The sequence below is a fragment of the Cyanistes caeruleus genome, chromosome 2 (genome assembly GCF_971803275.1).
Source record: "Cyanistes caeruleus chromosome 2, bCyaCae1.hap1.1, whole genome shotgun sequence".
NCBI lineage: Eukaryota > Metazoa > Chordata > Aves > Passeriformes > Paridae > Cyanistes > Cyanistes caeruleus.
Window position 1 is genome coordinate 49,418,349 of NC_141702.1, and position 19,007 is coordinate 49,437,355.

At 34.9% G+C, this 19,007-nt stretch overlaps 1 protein-coding gene across 9 annotated transcripts in view; it reads right to left on the reverse strand.

The window, feature by feature from the left end:
* Positions 1–308: 308 nt before the first annotated feature.
* The window catches only part of FAM184A (family with sequence similarity 184 member A), a 73,183-nt gene continuing 54,484 nt past the window's right edge, over positions 309–19,007 (reverse strand). For 2 of the 9 annotated variants that reach the window (XM_086876888.1, XM_086876887.1), the window contains 9 exons: positions 15,917–16,129; positions 14,735–14,888; positions 14,206–14,333; positions 11,935–12,119; positions 11,296–11,442; positions 8,414–8,531; positions 7,614–7,718; positions 3,810–4,012; positions 309–2,079 (listed from right to left, as the gene is read on the reverse strand). In XM_086876888.1, coding sequence (XP_086733014.1) covers positions 1,998–2,079; positions 3,810–4,012; positions 7,614–7,718; positions 8,414–8,531; positions 11,296–11,442; positions 11,935–12,119; positions 14,206–14,333; positions 14,735–14,888; positions 15,917–16,129 — 1,335 coding nt within the window. In that variant the 3' untranslated portion in view covers positions 309–1,997. The remainder of the gene's footprint in view (positions 2,080–3,809; positions 4,013–7,613; positions 7,719–8,413; positions 8,532–11,295; positions 11,443–11,934; positions 12,120–14,205; positions 14,334–14,734; positions 14,889–15,916; positions 16,130–19,007) is intronic. The other 7 variants (XM_086876894.1, XM_086876892.1, XM_086876891.1 and 4 more) reach the window with 5 other exon arrangements.

Here is a 19,007-nt window from a genome sequence, read left to right on the forward strand (position 1 = left end):
GGGTATTTTATTTTTGGTTGGTTTTGGAACTTTTTTTTTGGCTGGTTTTTGAGGAGACTAATAAGGCAGTGGTACAGCTGCTGACTGTGGCAGACATGGTAACCGAGTGCTTCTTAACATTCAGATGCCTACGAGTAAAAAACGAATGGGCACACCTTTCACTGAACAGGTAAATAGGGATCATTATCTCTGTATTCCTGTTCAGTTATTCATTCCATATGTGAAAATGCACAAATGAAGTTGAGGATGGGAGAAGGCAGCTGATCCCTTGCAAAGCATGCAAGAAAAAATACGCAACACTCACTTCAGAAGATGGTAACAAAATGATCTAGTGAATTTTATTTTGGGTAACAGCCAAGAAATCTGACATTTTGCCCAATATGGCTTTCTTTTAAAATTAAAAAGTTGCATATACCTACAGTTGAGTCCACCAGCTACAGAAAATCTGATGTATACATTTTAAATCCATGGCAGCATCACCAGAATACAGCTTTCAGTGGTGTTTTCAAGGTGAATTATACGATAGAAGTTTTTAAATGTGCATTTAGAAGTTTTTTATATTATTTCTATGAAAACATACAAATTTTTCATTTATACATATAATACATATAAAACTCATTGTAATTAGCAAGTATCTTCATCTGGGTATTTACCTTTGTGCATATAGCAAAAAAAGGATGCAGTTAGGGCTTTAGATGAAATATTAAAGTTCAAGACCTTTGTATATGCTAACTAGAACCTTATTCAAATAACTCAAACATATTTTTTCCTGCTTTTAAAAGATAAGAGATTCAGCTTAAAAATACATTCATAAAACAAAGACAATATTCTCCCTGAGACTACCAGTGTGAGTTAATTTGTGGTAATCTTTGATTGAAAAAATATAAAAAAGACAATAAGCTCTGGTTTTCTCTATGCTGCAACAGATTTCTTGAGCAACACTGACATCATAAAAGGTATAGATTGGGGAATCATGCTCACTAGCTGAAAAACAGTTTCATATATCACTTTAAGAAGAAGAAAAAAATTTAATATAGACAAGGGAAGGTAACTAAATTTTAATGAAAGATCTGTATCTGTAGTATGCATTAATGGGAAAAAGTTGTGTAGTTGGTTTTTGTTTGTTTGTGGCTCCTTTTTCTTTCAATTCAGACATGAATTTTACCCAACACAAGACTATATGCTCAAAATGTAGATTCTTGATTTACACAGAGATACCTAGAACAGTTTTCTAAATATTTCAACCATTTGTTTTTGTTAATACTCATAAAAGAAATATAGAACCTGTGGGAACATTTTCTGCTTAAATTCAACAATAAAATCTTTGATTATAACTAGATGGTGAAGTCTCATAAGCAATAGGTGAGGAGTCAACCCCTCTCCTCTCCCCATTGAACAGCTCCTGATTTGTGGCTTTTTTCATCTTCTATCAGAATCCAGCTGCTCTGAAGGCCAGCAGCTACGCTAGTTTCATTTAGAATTCTTCCTTTTAAGCGTTAGCCAGAGAAGGTTTTTAAACTGCTACAAAGTAACTGAAGTGGGATTCATTAGACATATCCCACCCAAATTGGAGAGAGTGAGAGATATATATTTTTCCTTTTACAATTCAAGTTGTATTTATAGTAACCATGCAATTATGTTATTTGGGAGGAAAAGCCTTACCTGAAATCAAAGAAAACACATTTATAGGAAAAAGGGGGAAAGCATTATGTTTGTTCTACCAAAATTTATTATGTAGTAATTACAAAGTTTAAAGATTCTTCCATTTTAAATAAAAATAATAGTTATAATTACACATATTGTATAGTACCATGTCAGGTGATTCCAACAAATATAACATGAAATACAGTGCAGTTTTAAATCATAAAGACAAATAATACTTTCTCATTCACAGTGTTTGACAAATTACAGGAAAGCTTGTTCACATGAGGGTTTACTTAAGGTCATGCTCTTATAAACAGTCCACATCACGCTGTGCCACAAAAACAAATCATCTCTCAGAACGTAAAGTATCGGGCAAACCACTCCTGGCGTTGTGGGTCTGGTGAAGCCACTGGTGAGGCATCAGTCTGAGGAGGGCTAAATTCACAAAAAGGAAAAAAAAACAATTATCCTACAACTACGTGAAAAGTACAACTGTTAGGAGAAGAGAAAGAAAAACAAACCACAGAGAATATTCAGTAAGGAACACAGTCTGTTTTTCCATGGAATAATTATCAGTGTGCCTTAGGAGGTGATTTAATGTCTCCCTATAGAATCTGTGATCATCCACTCCATTGGAGAGCATCAGCAGCACAAGTCAGTTCAGAAGCCACATTATAGGGTGGGCAAATAATATTTTGGAAAACATAATTTTAAGTCTCATAAATAGCTGTACTTTTCAGGAAGAATAAAAAGAGTTTTCTTGGAAAAGCATGACTGTAGAAGGTCCTCTTTTAGCATCCTTTTCCCGTGGTAATTTGGAAAAAATATGATGCGAACATCATATTTATAGACATGTGCTCACAAAGACTGGCTGGCAACTGAACAGAAATACACACTTCTGTAATAATTAATACCCATCACAAATATCACTTGCACTTGTTCATGCACACACCTAAAATATGCCAAGATACTAGAAAAAACAAACTGCTGTGCTCCAAGCAGCATTTGGCTCCTGTTTGAACACTTAACATTCTCACAAAATGAGCAGGAAAGAATAATTTAAATTTAATTACACAAGTTCCATTATCAATAAAAATTGGTAATTAAATAACTAAAAGAATTAAATAATCTCTACTATAGGATAATACAGAGCACAAAACAATTTGGAGTCAAAATTCCAGCATCACAGTCCATGGGGTCATGCACATGCATGTTTATAGATACCTGAGCATATTCATGCACATAACATGCACAGGAAAAAACATAGCAACAGTACTTTTTTTTTTAAAAAAAAGGTTTTCTTGAAAAATATTGTTTTCCCTTATCTATTTGAAATTCTATTATTTGTTTCCTTTTAAAATTAGCAGTTGTTAGGTATGTGATCTTTTCCATTAAACCAAAGGAGAGAGCAAACAACCAGCTGTGGAACCAGTAATTACACTTTGCTTTAAGTTGGCATCTTAGAGGTAAGAGATCAGCACCTACTAGATAAAAAGTACTGAACTTCAGTGCATTTAATGTGTGGGCATATCAAGATAAAAGATTAAAATTCTGCCTCAAAAATGCCATTTTTAAGTTATTCAGTAGATTATTTTGTGAGAGAATTACTTGAGACTTTAATGCTGGTTTTGATTACTGGAAGCTCAGCATTAAGCACCCAAGCCTGTACATTTCCTGTTGCTGTAGTAGGGCTACTCCTATGAACAATTTCATATAGGTGAGGGGAGAGGAAACACAAAACATTCACCTAGCACGGAAAAGAATTTTCTTACATAAAAATCTGTCACATAATACTAAATAAAAAAACCTCCGTGCTAGTATCAATTTCTGAATGAATATCAGTAAATAAGACAAACATCTAAAACAATTGTTCATATATGTAAACAATTGGAAGCACATGAATTCTGTTAAGGTATTTATAAAGGTTTTCAAAGTTCAAGGCTTAGGAAAAAGTGAGAGAATACTTCACATTTCAACAAGGTCTACAATAAAAAGGAATACTATAAAGAGGTTATAATTATAATGTAAAAATTAAAAATTCTGTAAGAGTACTTGTACCTCTGAAAGGCTGATAAAGCAAGTGGGATTCAGCTCAATAAGAATGCAAAATTTTCCAAAGTTAAGCAAAAAAAAAAAAAAAAAAATATTGGTGAGGCAGTGCTCACCTCAAAAACGTCTTGGGCTCTTTGGGTGGCATTGGCTGTGGTAGTGGTTTGCTGCTGTTGAACTCAATATCGTGGATGGGTGAGTTAGGACTGGGGTCCAGGCGGTTTGGATGTCCATTGCCCACCACTCCGCTAGATTCCAGAGCACTTAGATTGGGCACACTCACAAACCTGTTTGTTGATTTATCGTTCTTCTTCTTTTGCTGCATTGAAAATAACAAACGTAAGGAAGGCTTCTTGCACCAGGACAGACGAGGAGGACATTGCCTAATTTAAAAGTTTTATTGATGGCTGGTTTGAAGTTTTTTTGAAGGAGTGGAATTAGGACAGATTTGGCTCTTTTCCCAATTGTAGTTTTTTGTTTGCTTTGACCTGAACACCACAAATTTTCACAGAAAAATCGAATTTCTAATCAAAACGAGTAAGTTTTTATGATTTAGTGTAATAATCAATGAGTATATCACATGAGTATATAATCTTTCAATATAACATTTTGGTTATATTGAACCATTGATTCTATTTGAACATGTTCTATTTTAACATTGGAGATTGACAATCTTGCGGAAAATTTCCTTTCAGTCTGTAAACCTTTCACATTTACTTAAATCTTTTCTTCATATCTGTGAAACAGCTCTGCTATCAAATGCAATTACATCAAATTTAAATGATAAAAAAAATTAGTCTCTCCAACACATTTCACTCCATCACTAAGGCATATTTTGATTACTGGACCATGAAACCTAGAAAAGCACCTACACTTCCTTCACAGCTCTTCACCCTCTCAGTCAGCAAAGCATTATAGAAATACAGCTGAAGATAAAAATGTTACTGTACAGGAGTCCAGTTTCTTGCACAAAGAAAAGACCTGGCTTTGATGCTAATACAGCTGCCACTTCCAGACACCAGATGGCACAACTGAACATGTTTGGTTTTTTTACAATACTCAGTACTTCTCTTGATATTATTTCAAGGGACTCAAAATATTTAGGAAATCATTTTTATATCACTATTTTGCATTCCAGAACACATCATGCAAGGGAATCAGTGATCTTCTCTGTTTTTATAGATATTTTAATGCAGAGGGACATTTCAAATAATTCTATCACTTTTCTTTTAAATGGCTGTCTGACAGGACATGGTGTGTATTTTCTGACTTCTATCACATTTTTCATGTCCACAATATAAATACTAAATACTAAAACTCAAAGCACCTTATTTCCAAAAATACGAGTTTTTGACGTACCCAGAGTAATAAAAAAATCCCTGGCTCCAAAATACAATGAATTATGTATTATTTGAACATATAATAAATAATGTCTTTTAATTACTTATATGCCACCCTAACAAATCAGCTAGGAAAAAAAACCTTTACGGCTTCTTAGCTACATATATTTGAACTAAATAAAGTGAAAGACGAGTGGAATCTCATGTTGTTTCTATATAATTGCCAGCAGAATTCCACCTCAAACAGGAGAGCTGCTCTATCCGAGGGTGGGCAGGAATTCAGCTGGAGACAGAGTCCTATTGTTCGTTTGCACTTTCTTCTCTCAGGCTGTCTGCTAGCTTTGATTTCAGTGCCTGGCCTCTCCAGGGTTGGCAGATGCAAATGATACTAATTGCAAACACATAATCTTGGGTGTGTTTGTCAATATGCAATTAAAATACCCTGACAATTTAACAGAAAACTATAATAGAAAAAAAGTGAGTTTTAAGCATCAGAGTGAATGATCATCAACTACAAAGAATTAAACTAAGATTGTCCCATACATGTCTACTACAGTAGCTGAAGAAACAAGAAATAAGAAGAAATAGTTTGGTGAAAGTAACCAACTGTATGTAAAATACACTTGCGAGACAATATATGCTGTAATTAAAACAGTGTGTTAAACAAACTGTAGTTAAACCCCTGTGCTCCAGAGGTGACTCATTTCTGGAAAATGTATGTTATCCACATAAGTGCTTAGAAAAATGTGATTTATATAATATTCTCTATAAAACAATCTATGTTTCTGAAGCAGTCAAATCTGGAGCGAGAAAACTGTATTGTTTCCATGAAATTCATGCAAAGTATTAAGAAACTTCAGATGTAAGAATGTAATACTATATTAAACAGACACATTGCAGCAATTACAGAAACTCTAACACTGCAATGGCTGTAATTTTGCATTAACATGCAAGGCCCATAGTAACTCACAACTTCTGTCTTTTTTTTTACAAAAAAAGAAAAGAGAATGAGATTTTCAGTTTCTTTGTAATTCATTCTCCAATAACACAGTACGTGCTTTGACAAAATAAAGTAACACAGGCCACAACTCGTGAAATGAAAGATCAGAATGTTCTGGCATACAAGACATTTTTAGAGTCTAAACATTTTAAGTGATAGAAGCATATTATAAACATATACAACTTATCACTATGGAAATCTGATGCTGAAGTACTTTTCCCAAAATCTTCAAATTTCACACAAAATGTAAGGTTATATATACCTTTTACAGCTTTATAAATGGGTAGTTCAGACAGACTTCCAACATTTTCAAACAATCATTGAAATTGTATCTGGAAGTCCTGGTATTGTCTCTAATGGGCCCAAACTGATTTATTTTATGCAGTTAGCATAAAAATCAGGCATCAAAAAAATCAGCTTGGGAGACCTGCTGGGCTCATGAAAATGATAGGAGAATATTGACATTTTGCAGCAGAGTTGGTGCAGAGGTGTAAAATATGCTGATCTGATGTGAAACTGCAGTAAGGCTGCGTAAAAATCCACCTGATCTCAAATAATGGAGCCAGACCTCCTTTTAAATAACCTGAGCCTGAACCTCAATCACTGAAGCTCTAGAGCATCTGGTCTGCTCAGGTTGTGCCCCTTGGGTTTTAGCCTCTGCTTCAGAACCTTCTCAACTTCTGTCTCTACAGCTGGCATAAACTCTTCCACTTCCATGCAAGCAAAATAACCTATGGGTAATCACAAAGAGGACTCAGTCCTGAAGTGGTGAAAAGGAAGAGTATTTAGGTACTCTACCACAGTCTATTCACATTCCTCAAGAAGGAATGCTGCTGGCTTTTGAAGTTGCAGGAAGGCTACTACGCCTGTGTGTACAGCAGCCTTCCCTGGCTGCTATTTAGCATAATGGAGAGAAGTGGTAAAGGTTGCTACTGAAGTGCTTTCACTTATATAGGTGGTGACAATAACTGAGAAGGCCAGAGACTGGCTTCGGCCTCCACTGTCCATACTGGTTTGCCATTCCACTTCTCCAATCTTACTCTACGTCTTTTCCCCTTCAGAATCACTCCACACCCTTCTCACATGCTTCCCCTTCCATTTTTTACCCTTATTCCCTTCTTTTTAGTGTCCCCTCTCCCTATTTTTCTAATGCTCTTCCACCCTGAGCACTTTCCAAAAAGTACAAAGTGCCCTTGCACTTTCCATAATAACCAAGAAAAACTTCAAAACTTAAATCACTTAGGGGTGTCACTGTTCTCTGTCACATGATACAGTTCTACCCTCTATGGCCTTTCTGTCACTTTGCCATTTTAAATTTACAGTTTGGTGACAAGGAGCTATGTTTTATGTCACACAAGTCAAGCAAACCAGGGCAACAGCATCAGTGGATCTCTCAACAACATGAAAGAAACAAACCTACACAAAAAAGTAGACAAATGGAAAACTATGTTCCTTGTTTTGAACATGTCTGTTAAGAGTGATTTATGTATAGATGCAGGCACACACACAAACACATATCTTTTTACTGTATCTTTAGATTTCTTTTTCTTTACTTTAGCAATGAAGTCCATGGAACATACCTTCACCAATGGATTAATAACACCAACATTAGGGCTTGCATTAAACATTTTGTTGTAGTTAGTCTCCCTGTTTACTAGCTCCAGCTGATAGAACTTTTTGTCCTCCTAAAAAGAACAACAGATAGAAACTCCTTTTTATGCATTTTCAATCAGTTAGTGGCCAAATCTGCCTGTAAAATATTCTCAAATAAATTTATGCTTACATTTTAAAATAAACTGGTAATTCTAAAAATTGCATTTCATGTTTATATATTATTATATGGAAGAATCAAAATAATTTCTATTTATGCAGTTCTATGGTCCTGAGAGTGAGCACAGCCTAATGGATTATGTACTGTAAAAGACTCAGTATAGTTAAATCCTGATCTTTAATCAATTTTGATTTCCTCATTCTTTCTTGCTTCTTAATTGGGATCTAATCAGACTAACCAAAGTCAGGGTGTTGTGCTCTGTATTTGGGAAGCTCATAGTGGGTCAAGATCTTTGTCTTTGATACCTCACAGAAGAAACTATATCTTATACAGCTTACATGGCTGGCTTATTCCAGTATTGGAGGAAGGAGACATCTGATAAAGGACATACCAAAATACTTCTCGTAATAATGTACTTTGCTTGACTTTGAAAAACACTGTCTAATTAGATTTACTATTGTGAGTCATTGAAACAAGAGGAATAATGTGTCAAAGAGTATGAATAACATGCTAGCAGGACTGGTGCTTTAAATACATTTCAAACACTTTGAATCAGATTAACTTTTGTATTTTTCAAGATATTACACCAAGAGAGCATAGAAGTCTTACAATCAATTTCTTTATGAGTTGGTCCCGCTCTGCAATTAGGTCTTTCAGTTCTGAGATAAGCTGCAAGTCTTCTGGTCTTGATTCTCTGTTTTTATATTTTTCTTCCATTTCTTCTAAACTTTATAGAAAAGAAGAATATCCCCTTTAGCCTGATTCAGTGTTAAATGATAAGTGAATAGTCACATTTTTGAGAAGTACAAAAGAGAGTTCAGGGAGTAAAAACAGAGGATGACTTTCTTACCACCTTGAAGGAAATTAATTTCTATGTTCTCCTTCCACTTTAGATATTTAAGAAACAAAACAAACAAAAAAACCCAAAACCCCAATGACCGTAATTTTTGCTCCAGCAACTAATAATCCAGGGAACATTCTAAAAATTTCATATCCTTCCTGTGCATGCACTACTGCATTTTTGAAACAGGCCACTTGTAAGTCAGGCTAAAAATAAGGCATTCAAAACCACAGCGTCTTCCTCAGCTCGTGAAACATACTGGAACAGAAGATACTGAAGAACATTGAAGACTAATAGGTAACTAACTCCTCTCCACAAAAGCTACTTAGTACCATCAGAGAAATAAAGGAATGAGCTGCAAAACAAAAGGAATAACACTTGGATATTAGGATATCTAATGTAACAATTGGTAAACACTTGAAAAGAAAATCTAAGAGGAAATTTGAAATGCCTGGTGGGAAAGCATTAAAGGAGAGAAGTGAAATAAGCCAACTGAGAAAGGAATTGTACAAATAACTGCATAAATATCTCTTTTTCTTAAAGAAAAAGTTTTGAAGACATGACAGTTTCAAACTACTGTGTCTCCTTTAAACTAATAACATGCTCATGATGCTAAATATAGTTTCAAAGGAAAGTACTAGAATATGTCTCTCACATTTTCATCCCTCATGTAGATTAGTGAACCAAGTATCAGAACAGATTCAGGAAATTTAACAAACTTAAAAAAGAAATCCCAATCAAATGCTGAGAAAAATCTGTGAATTAAATTGAATCTAAATCACGTCAAGCTTAATTCCACAAGAATTAAGCAAACTGTAGACACTTGGAAGTAGACATAATTTTTCACCTCAGATAAATATTTTCTCTTCAAAAGCAACTATAAGATTTTTACTTTGATTTGCAGCTGAAAAAAACAGTTAATATTAAATTATACTGGTAATTTAATAACCTTCAAGTAACCTGTACATATTCTGAGATTATATAATGTATTTACATAAAACAATATGAATGAGAACAACATGATTGTTTTTACTTGCAGAGAAGGCATTTGACTCAGCAGAACAGAAATAGCTGCTTTTATTCTGGGTTAAACTATCATACATAGATCCCCAGAGTATAGTATATAGTTACACACAGCTGTCATTTTATTTTCAGATACATCAGAGAACTGGGTTTTTTTTCTGTTTCAAATAGATTTGTAATTTAAAGACTTTAGTTGTTGTCTTGGAGTGGACAGTTGTAGAGCCTAATTAATGACACCCACTCTCGATTATTCCAAGACAGATTGTCCATTTCACAAACATTCATGAGGCCACGCTTTAGGTGAGGCTGAACCTAAGAACAGTTATTTAAGAAACAGCTGCATAAAACTTTTCTGGGTTGGTGGTGGGTATGTGTGTGGTTTTGTTTTGGTTTTTGTTTTTATAGTTTCCTCTTTGGACAGCTTCTTGTTTCAGTGTAAATAGAGAAATAACACACTGAAAGCCAGGTTAGGGCATGCTGGATGATGTTTGCTGATTTTAGGCCAGTGGCTGCTTCTTCAAAGCTCTAAATTGAGCCAGAGCGAGGAGCAGAAAACCAGCTAAATTCAGAAAATTCCCTGACATTGAGAAGCAAACAATTTAATGCAGAAAATATTTAGGGTAAGCAGTTCCAAAACATTTCTGGTGGCTGCTCCTAAGACTGTTTCTCATCCAAGATAAATGCAGCAAACAGGAGGTAGCTAACACCTAATTTACTGAACAGCAAGGTACCACATTTAGCAGGGCATAAGAGCATGTATGTGGACAATTACAAGGGCGTGAAAACTAGAATTTTATAACCATTTTATTTGAAAACAATTTCTGAGGGCTCATTATCCAGAAAAAGATAGATGCATATTGGCTTTACTGTCCATTTGTAACTGATACTTTCTATCAAAAACTTAGAACCAATTTCTTATCTCTGCCATAAATCTTCTGTGCTGCAAATACAAATCCCTTAGTGACAACTTTGTGCAGGAAGCCCTCAATGTTCTACGAAACTTGAGCCAGAAACTGACCAAATGGTTAACACCACAGAGACAGAGAATGAAGGATGTGGAAGACAGGAAAACACTGATTGGTGACACACTATTACATCACTTCTGCCACCATTAGGTAGGCTAATCCTTGGTGGCATTTTGATTCAGACAACTCTTAAGCCTTCTGTTACTGTTATGCTCATACAATCCATTTCAGACACTAATTTTCCTTACGCTACCAAACCTGAAAATGTTTCCATCACTCATGCTACAGCCTCCCTTCTTAGTAGTAGCAAATATTGTACTGTTTATAAACTTGTTGAAGAAATTCTTGTGCTCTCAAAAAAGATATACTGAAGTTTGAAATAATTTGAAATAATATTTTCTCTGGTTTTCTAGGAACTGCACAGATTTAATCTTTTCTACCTGAAATTTTTTGGTCTCAAACCTGTAACAGTTTACCTCACAACACTCCTCTGAAGATCATAGAATCATGTTGCCTAAAGAATACAAGATTAGCCCCCATACTTTTTTGAGGTATCTGTACAACTTCATCTCTGCAGTATCTTCCGGAACTTACGAACACCAGAATAAACTATTCACTCAAATGCAGCTACATACAATTTTCTTTAATGCAACAAAACTTACGAAATTTGTAAAGCTGAATTAATTTCCTTGAGCAGCTCTTGGGTCTTATTAAAATCTGCCAGCATGCTTTGTTTCTCTCTGATGTGATCTGCTGTCAAGACATCCAGCTCTGTCTCATGTTTCTTGCTTAAATCTTGCTCATGCATCCTGTTTAATTTAGTTTTTGTTAAAAAAGAGTTATTCTAAAATCAGACTTTTTGTCATCATGATTTTCTGCCATGCTTCTAATGGCTTTTACATAATATCAGACAACACAGAAGGAATTACTGATTCAACAAAGCCTACTACTTACTGTTCTCCAATCTTCTAGCTTATTTCATGGAAAATGCATCTCCTTTAATGCTTTTTAAAATAAACAAACAATGAATTTAAAAAAAAAACACCAAAAACCAACACTTAAGTGAGCTGCTACTAAAATATGCCAAAATATGTCGCTGAAATGCCACTTAACTGCACAGCATAGTCATTAACTTCACCAGAAAAGTGCATAGGTTTACTAGAGAATGCTAAATGATATGTAACATGACTTTATTAAGAGGACAAGTTTAAAACTGCAAATGGCAAATTTTTTTAAGTAAAACAATGAGTGAAAGTAAGTGAAATAATACAGGTGTGAATTTAGATTGGAAAAATTCATACCTGATCTGTTGGTTTGATTCACTGTGTATTCTAAGAATTTCTTTCCCTTTAAACTCTAATTCCTTCGTCAATGCACTTATATTTTCATGAAGATGCAGAATCTCTTTGTCCAGTTCAGCTATATGATGGTCTCGGTGTCTCAGCTCATCTTGTAGATCTGATATTCGGCATAAAAATTCTTTTTCCTATGATATAAGTAGCAGCAGCAAAAAATATTTTAGATAGACTTGTTTCTCAGAGGTGATGCCTACAATACTTGCTTTTGGAAGACAACAGCTGAGCAGAATTTTCCATCCAATAGACAATTCTTTCAGTTTTTGATGCTGACATAAATTATAATACAAGCAAAGGGCTTTTTTATTGTGTACAAGTACAAAGAAAGAAGAAATCAGAGTTACATAATAAATGATTTCTACTTGCAAGAAAAGTTAAAACCCATGATTATCACTGCCTGTTAAAATTGGTGTAGCTCATCACATTTTCCTTTTGTCCACACATGCAAGAAATTAAAAACTGGGTATCACTAAGGTCCAGGGCCTTGGTATTTCACCTTCTCTTCTTTTCTTTTCCCTTACAACCCCATTCAATGGGAGAAAATTGCTCAATATGTATGCCCTGCACAAACAAAAACTGACTCAGAAGTCTCCTATCTTACAAATATATACAAAGGTCATAAATATTTTACAGCAGAATAATTAAATAGCTAAAGTTCTATTTATATTGTGTCCAGTAAATAAAAAAAAGTTTGTTTGTTTGTTTTTTTGCATAAGAAATTCCAATGAAGTTAATAACTGGTAAACTCAGCTGGAGCCCGTTCCAATGGCTTTGATAATGAGTCTCCTTGGTTTGGAAATGTCTGTAATGAAAACAACTTGTTCAGAGTTTTCTACTTTCATCTATTCCACTTCTTACAGTTTCACAGTAATTAATGACCATACAGTTTGCACAGAGAAAATCAGCAGATATTCCAAAGTAGTTTTGTGTATAACTGTGTTTTATGCCTTCCTGCCCCTAGGAAATACAAATATATCCTAGTGCACAAATTTCACAGGGCATGTTTAAGAGCAGACAGTTAAAGATGTATCTCCCTATATAAAGACTGTGTTAAAGTTAAAAGAAAAAGCAGAGGAAAAACTTACATCCACACATATAAATATTTCAAAAAGTAGCAAATATAATCATCCTGATCAGACCACTCCATCTCATTCAACCCCGACCTTGTGAACTGATGAGCATTCTAGCACAGGAAACCTCAGTAACTGCTTTGCCCTCAGTACAACCAAAGCTCCTGTTTAGCAGATCATTATACTGAGGCAAAAAGTACACCCTGTTGGGTTGGATCAAACACCAGCTCTTGTAATTGAAACTTTTTTTTCTGACATCTCATTTAGGTGTCAGGGCTTAACAACACATGACTGAAACTATATCCTCCTAAATCCTGCATGACAGCACCATGTTTTTGCCTCTGGTACTCACACTGTTAAACCAGCAAGGAATAGCTAAAAAACTTCACCTATCTCTGTTTTTGCATAAAGGCTGCATCCAACAAACCCTGTTTCCTCCATTAATATATTTCTAAACTGACTCCTCCTCTTTGGTGCTGGAATATCAGTAAATCAGTCTTGAAAAGCCTAATAAAAAGGCAAATGAAGTCATTTTCCAGTCCTCTTATTTCCAGGAGTCTGGCTTTCAATAGAGCTTAAACTTTGAATTTTTAGCTACTAATAGAAAAACTAATTGTGTATAAAATGAAAGATAAAAGGTGAATTAATCAGTTTGCTACTGAAAGCACAGGTAGTTCACACTGGCTTTGGGGATTTGGTTTTGGTGGGGTTTTTTTGTGTGCTTTTTTCTTCAGTTTGAAGAAATCATTTGATTATAAGCAGCCACTTCCTTTATCATATCTCTTAGGCTTCAAAGAGAAACAGCTTTTTCCGTCCTGCTGGCAGATGAGGACGAGTACAATCTTGCAAGAATGGGCACTTGCCTCCCATGGCAAGCCAAGGAGCTCCCAGATGGCTGCACAGTTCTGAGAGGAAACTACCCAGATGTGGGAGCCTTTTTAGGCTTTCAACAAGGTTTATAAAAGGCAGAAAAAGCTAAGCAAGAAAGTCGAGGAAACTGGTAGGAATGCATTAGCTGCTGGGTGCTGGATGATTTTGAAGGACTACATGTTTGTCACTTGTTCACAACAGTTCTTGTCTCCAGCAGAGGAGAAAAATTAATATCAATCATGTTATTTTACAGCCAGTTGCCAACCATGCCTCCTACCTGTCGCCTGCCAATTTCTATGCTTCTTTCAAGCTCCATTTTGGCAGCTACCAGTTCTTGTTGATGGTTGTGCCTCAGCTGGTCAATTGCTGCTGCATGTTGGTGGTTGAGCTCTGAGCGCAAGGAAGCTGGTTACCATGAACAAAGAGAAAAGTTTAATTTGGACGTGTTTACATTAATTAATGGTAACTAGTCAGCATCTAGTATTGCTGCTGACCTAAAATACACTTTACATCAACTAAGTAACTGTCCTGCATTTTACTCTGTTGCTTTCTGAAAATATCAGCTCTCCATCAGGAACTCTGGTCACTTACTCTTTCCAAAAGAGCCTTAAGGGTGAGATCTTTTGAAAGTGAAGAGTCTAGGCTTACATGTTAAAGCTCATAGTGATTTTAAGAGGAACACTTAGGTCAACACTGAATGACTCAGAGAGACACTACAATGTTATAATATACATACATGTGCATGTATATTTGCATGAGTAGAAATAATAGTTTTGGACCCATTTTCAAATTTGAAAATAGTATACCTAACATAGCTTTTCCTTCATCCTCTAGCTCAAATCGTAGAGTCTGAAGTTCCTGTTCCATCTCCAATTTAAAGCCTTCCATGGCTTGTTTATGTGTTTCTTTCAGTGCATGAAGTTCTTCTGAGTGCTTCTGTTGTAAACGTTCTTCTAACTCCTATGAAATCAAAATTGACAAAAGTTGTTCTACACCAACTTAGAGAATTTATAAAACATTACACAATAACCAAGTGGAAACAAAAAGCAGGCATTGGCATACTCTAGAAAAAACACATTAGTATTACTCATATTTTCTTATCCTTCTAAAATATTTTTTCTTTTCAGTGGTTAATGGTTACCGATTTTACCTGTACACAAAACCCATTTGGCTCACAGCTGGAAAAGAGAAAAAAATCAATCCACGGATATATCTACAATAGCACACAATGTAATTAAGGTGCAGATTCATAGATGGGCTTAGTGTGCACACATCTGGGGACTTCTTCTCCCTAAGGACACCCATGTTTACTCCCTATGGAATTGTATGAATCATAATGTTCCTGGTAAACATCTTCTGATATTCTGGGCACATAGTGGGAAAACTGATTGCAAAGTCACACTCTGGAGCTGAACTCAAAAAACCTTAAGAAACCCCCTGCCCCCATTAAGTACCATGAATTACCAAAATTCCAATTTTAAAGCTGGTTTTGTCAAGGTTTTAAAAAAAAGTATCTTGGGTGGGGCATGAAAATTATCTTGCAAGTCACAGAACATAGCTAACACAATTTTTTACATATGGAAAATATAAAATATATTTCAAAGGAGTCTATTGACAGAAAAAACGTGCAAAATTAGCTATAATGGAAAATTCCTACTCAAAAAACAAAACAAAAGAATATAATATTAAGGGTAACAATGTCAATGTACCATAAAGAAATGGATGCATTGATAATAATTTTACATTACACACACACACACACACACCTATATACGTGCATATAAAGCAAGACATGAAACAATGCCAGTATTAGAAAATATTTTCAATATATCTTGTTCAGGTTTAACTGGATAACAGTACTGCTGCAATACATCAGCTGAAAAGGAAATTTAGTGGTTATACAGATACTTTCTTTACTAATTCCAACCGTATATGTAAAATGCTAAAATAGCAATATTCTCTACAGAATTTGGAATAAATGAACATGCCTTTTGTTCTTGCTCTTTTGTTTCTTCCATGTTCTGAAAGGCAAGGATATGGGCTTCCTGAAGTGACTTATGCCTTTGCTGATGCTCTTCTTCTAATTCCTGGATCTCCTGAGTCAGTCTCTGTCGCTCCTGACTGAATTGGGCTTGCAGCTGTTGCAAAGAGCTCTGTGACTGGGAAAGCTGCATCTCCAGATTCTGCTTCAGTAAGGAGATCTAATCCACAACAGAACAGCAAATATTCATTAGTCATTAATACTAACATCAGCTGTAAAGAAGACATTCAGAAGAAGAAAACATTTGAAATTTTAGAGCCAGAGCGTTAGCTAAAAGACAGACAAGCAATGTCATCCATCTACTCAATTTGTTGTTAATGTTCTATGATACATAATCAGAGATATAATGACATTTTAGTGGTTTTGTAAGAGTCATCATATTGGTTAGCTCATACTGCAACACTACCTGTAACACAATATTTAATGGCCAAATCATCAAAAATTATTTAGGTTTTATATAAAAGATCAATAAAAATGACACTATCAAAAATTATTTATGTTTTATATAAAAGATCAATAAAAATGACACTATCAAGGTCTGAAATTAAGACTTGATTGTTAAACTAGTGTTCAGGGGAACACCTGTTCTGCAAGGATAATCTTGCACTTGGAATAGGGGAGGACAGCCTGCGACATCTACACTGATTTTTATATAATTTTGTATGCTATGGTCCTACTAGTGGTTTTCTCATTTAGAAAGAAATGGTACCACTCAACATCACAAATATAAAGTAACACTTGATGGATTTCCTATCACACACTTTTTTGTTAGTTCAGTAAGACTGTGAGGGTGATTTTTATGCATGTTTCCAAGATCTAAACAATCTGAATCACAAATAACTCATTTTCTTAGAAACACCTGATTTTACAAACAATGCTTTTCATCCAGCAAGTATTATAGTATACTATATTCCTTTCTCAGACCTGTTTTCTTTTTATAATAATATTATACTTTGTTCTTCATAGATTCTTTTCAGACTAAAAGTACTAAACCTGTACTCCCTGTAAAGCTAAACATGAGAGATACCCTCCAATTCTGGATACAAGATTTAATCAAAGGAGAATTTTGCTCCCATGTCTCAGATGAAGGAAAATAAATTTGCTAAGTGACAAAGAATTTGAATCAGTAAGGATACTTTTCAAGCCTCAGAGCATTACATCATAGGGAATTACAAATATAAGTCTGATAGTGTCATTTGATTCATTATTTATTAATTAATTATGTCAAATTTGTAACGACATTGCACATCAAGTTATTGAGTTAGAGAACATTTAATCCACCACTTAACATAAAATTAATAGCAGCATACCAAGTACATGTACATCAACTTGTAGCATGAACATTACTGCCAAACATGTGGGTTAAGTTTCTTTTTCAGAAGGACATAGCTTAAGCATATTTGAAAGAAAAAAGCTACACAAACAAAAATTAGCACTAAAACAAAAGAAAACAAAAATCAAACTAATTTAAATTAAATAAGTAGAGCTCATTGTATTTCAGATTCAACAGGTCTTTGTATCTGGGAATATACATTCTACCTTCACATACACTGTATAAATAGTATTGTAATTCAGATATCTTTGAAAGAGATTAGCTACAATTAAAGGAGTGTAGGGAAGACTTACACTACATTCTGAAGAACCTTTTACTAAATACATTAAATATAAATTTCACATAGAAATTGTATAGTGTCAGACCAAAGTCTTGTCTGATCCCTGCTTTTGCCTCCAGAAAGGGCCAACCAGGTTTACCCTAAAAAAAGGCCAAGCATAAATGCAGGGAGCTTGACCCTGTAGTCTACCTGGAACTAGAAATCTTTCTTAAACCAGAAGAGGTGTTTTGGAGCAGATTTATATAAGAAATAATAACAACCATTATCTGAGTCCATAAAAGCTTTAAGTATTCACAATATCCTGTGTGGAGTTCCATGCAGACATGATAATTTGACATGATGATGTTCAATACTTGTAATGGAAAGGAGTCAAAAGAAGTTCCCTTTTCATTTGCTGTATTCTACTCATGTTTCTATAGCTCTCCATCATTTCCCTCCTTACACTCCTAGCCATTCTGAATTGCTTTGGCTTAGTGACTTGCTCCTTGTATGACAGTTATTTCTCATCTATGATCACATTTCTCCTACTTTTACCCCTTTTCTACTATTTCTTTTTTTAAGATTAGGAAGCCAAAACAGCACAAGTTATTTGAAATGAGACTAAACTCTGTTCTTATGTAGGGATTTATAGGGTCTTACATGTTATGTTCTCTGATTCTCTCCCATATTCCTAAACTTTTATTTGCTTTTGAGACTTCTACTCAGCACTGAGGTGACATTTTCATAGAATTATATATCATAGTCCCCAAACTACTTTCTAGTTGTAACAGGTCAAGGTAAGGCTCATTATTTTACAGAAAGAGTTACAATTCTTTTTCCTTGTGGATCATTTTGCATTTATCTACACTGGATTTCATCTGCCATTTTATTGTCAAGTCCCTTGGCCTTTGACAGTTATTCTATTATGAATAAGCTTTTATAAGCTGCAAAGTTTCCTACCTTACTCATTTCTCAACAACCTGTAAAAGAAAATATTTTCAGCATCAGTGTAACTCTACTGATAATCTACCTTCACGGTGGTAACAATTAATTTACTATTTAGATATAGTATATACTGTATTTTTTCTCTTCACCCCTAGAAACTCACTCCACTGAAGTGGTGAGTTTGCACCATGCACCTGCCAGCATGGCCAGCTCTGAATTTTCACATATGCATCATCTTCTTGTACTGCAATGTCCTATTGTCTTCCTTCTCCAGGAAAGAAGAAAAAAAAAAAAAAAAAAAAAAAAAAAAGCTATTTTACCTAAACTTTTTCTTTGATCTACTCACATCCCCATCTACTCTAATTCATCCCACGTTCACTACTGGGACCTTCTTTCCTTCCCACCTTTCTGTAACCTCATACCTACCTGGTCCTTCTCTTCATCCATAAGCCCATTCTTACTTGTCCCTTTGACCATGTTTCTGTCAGGTTCCTCACCATT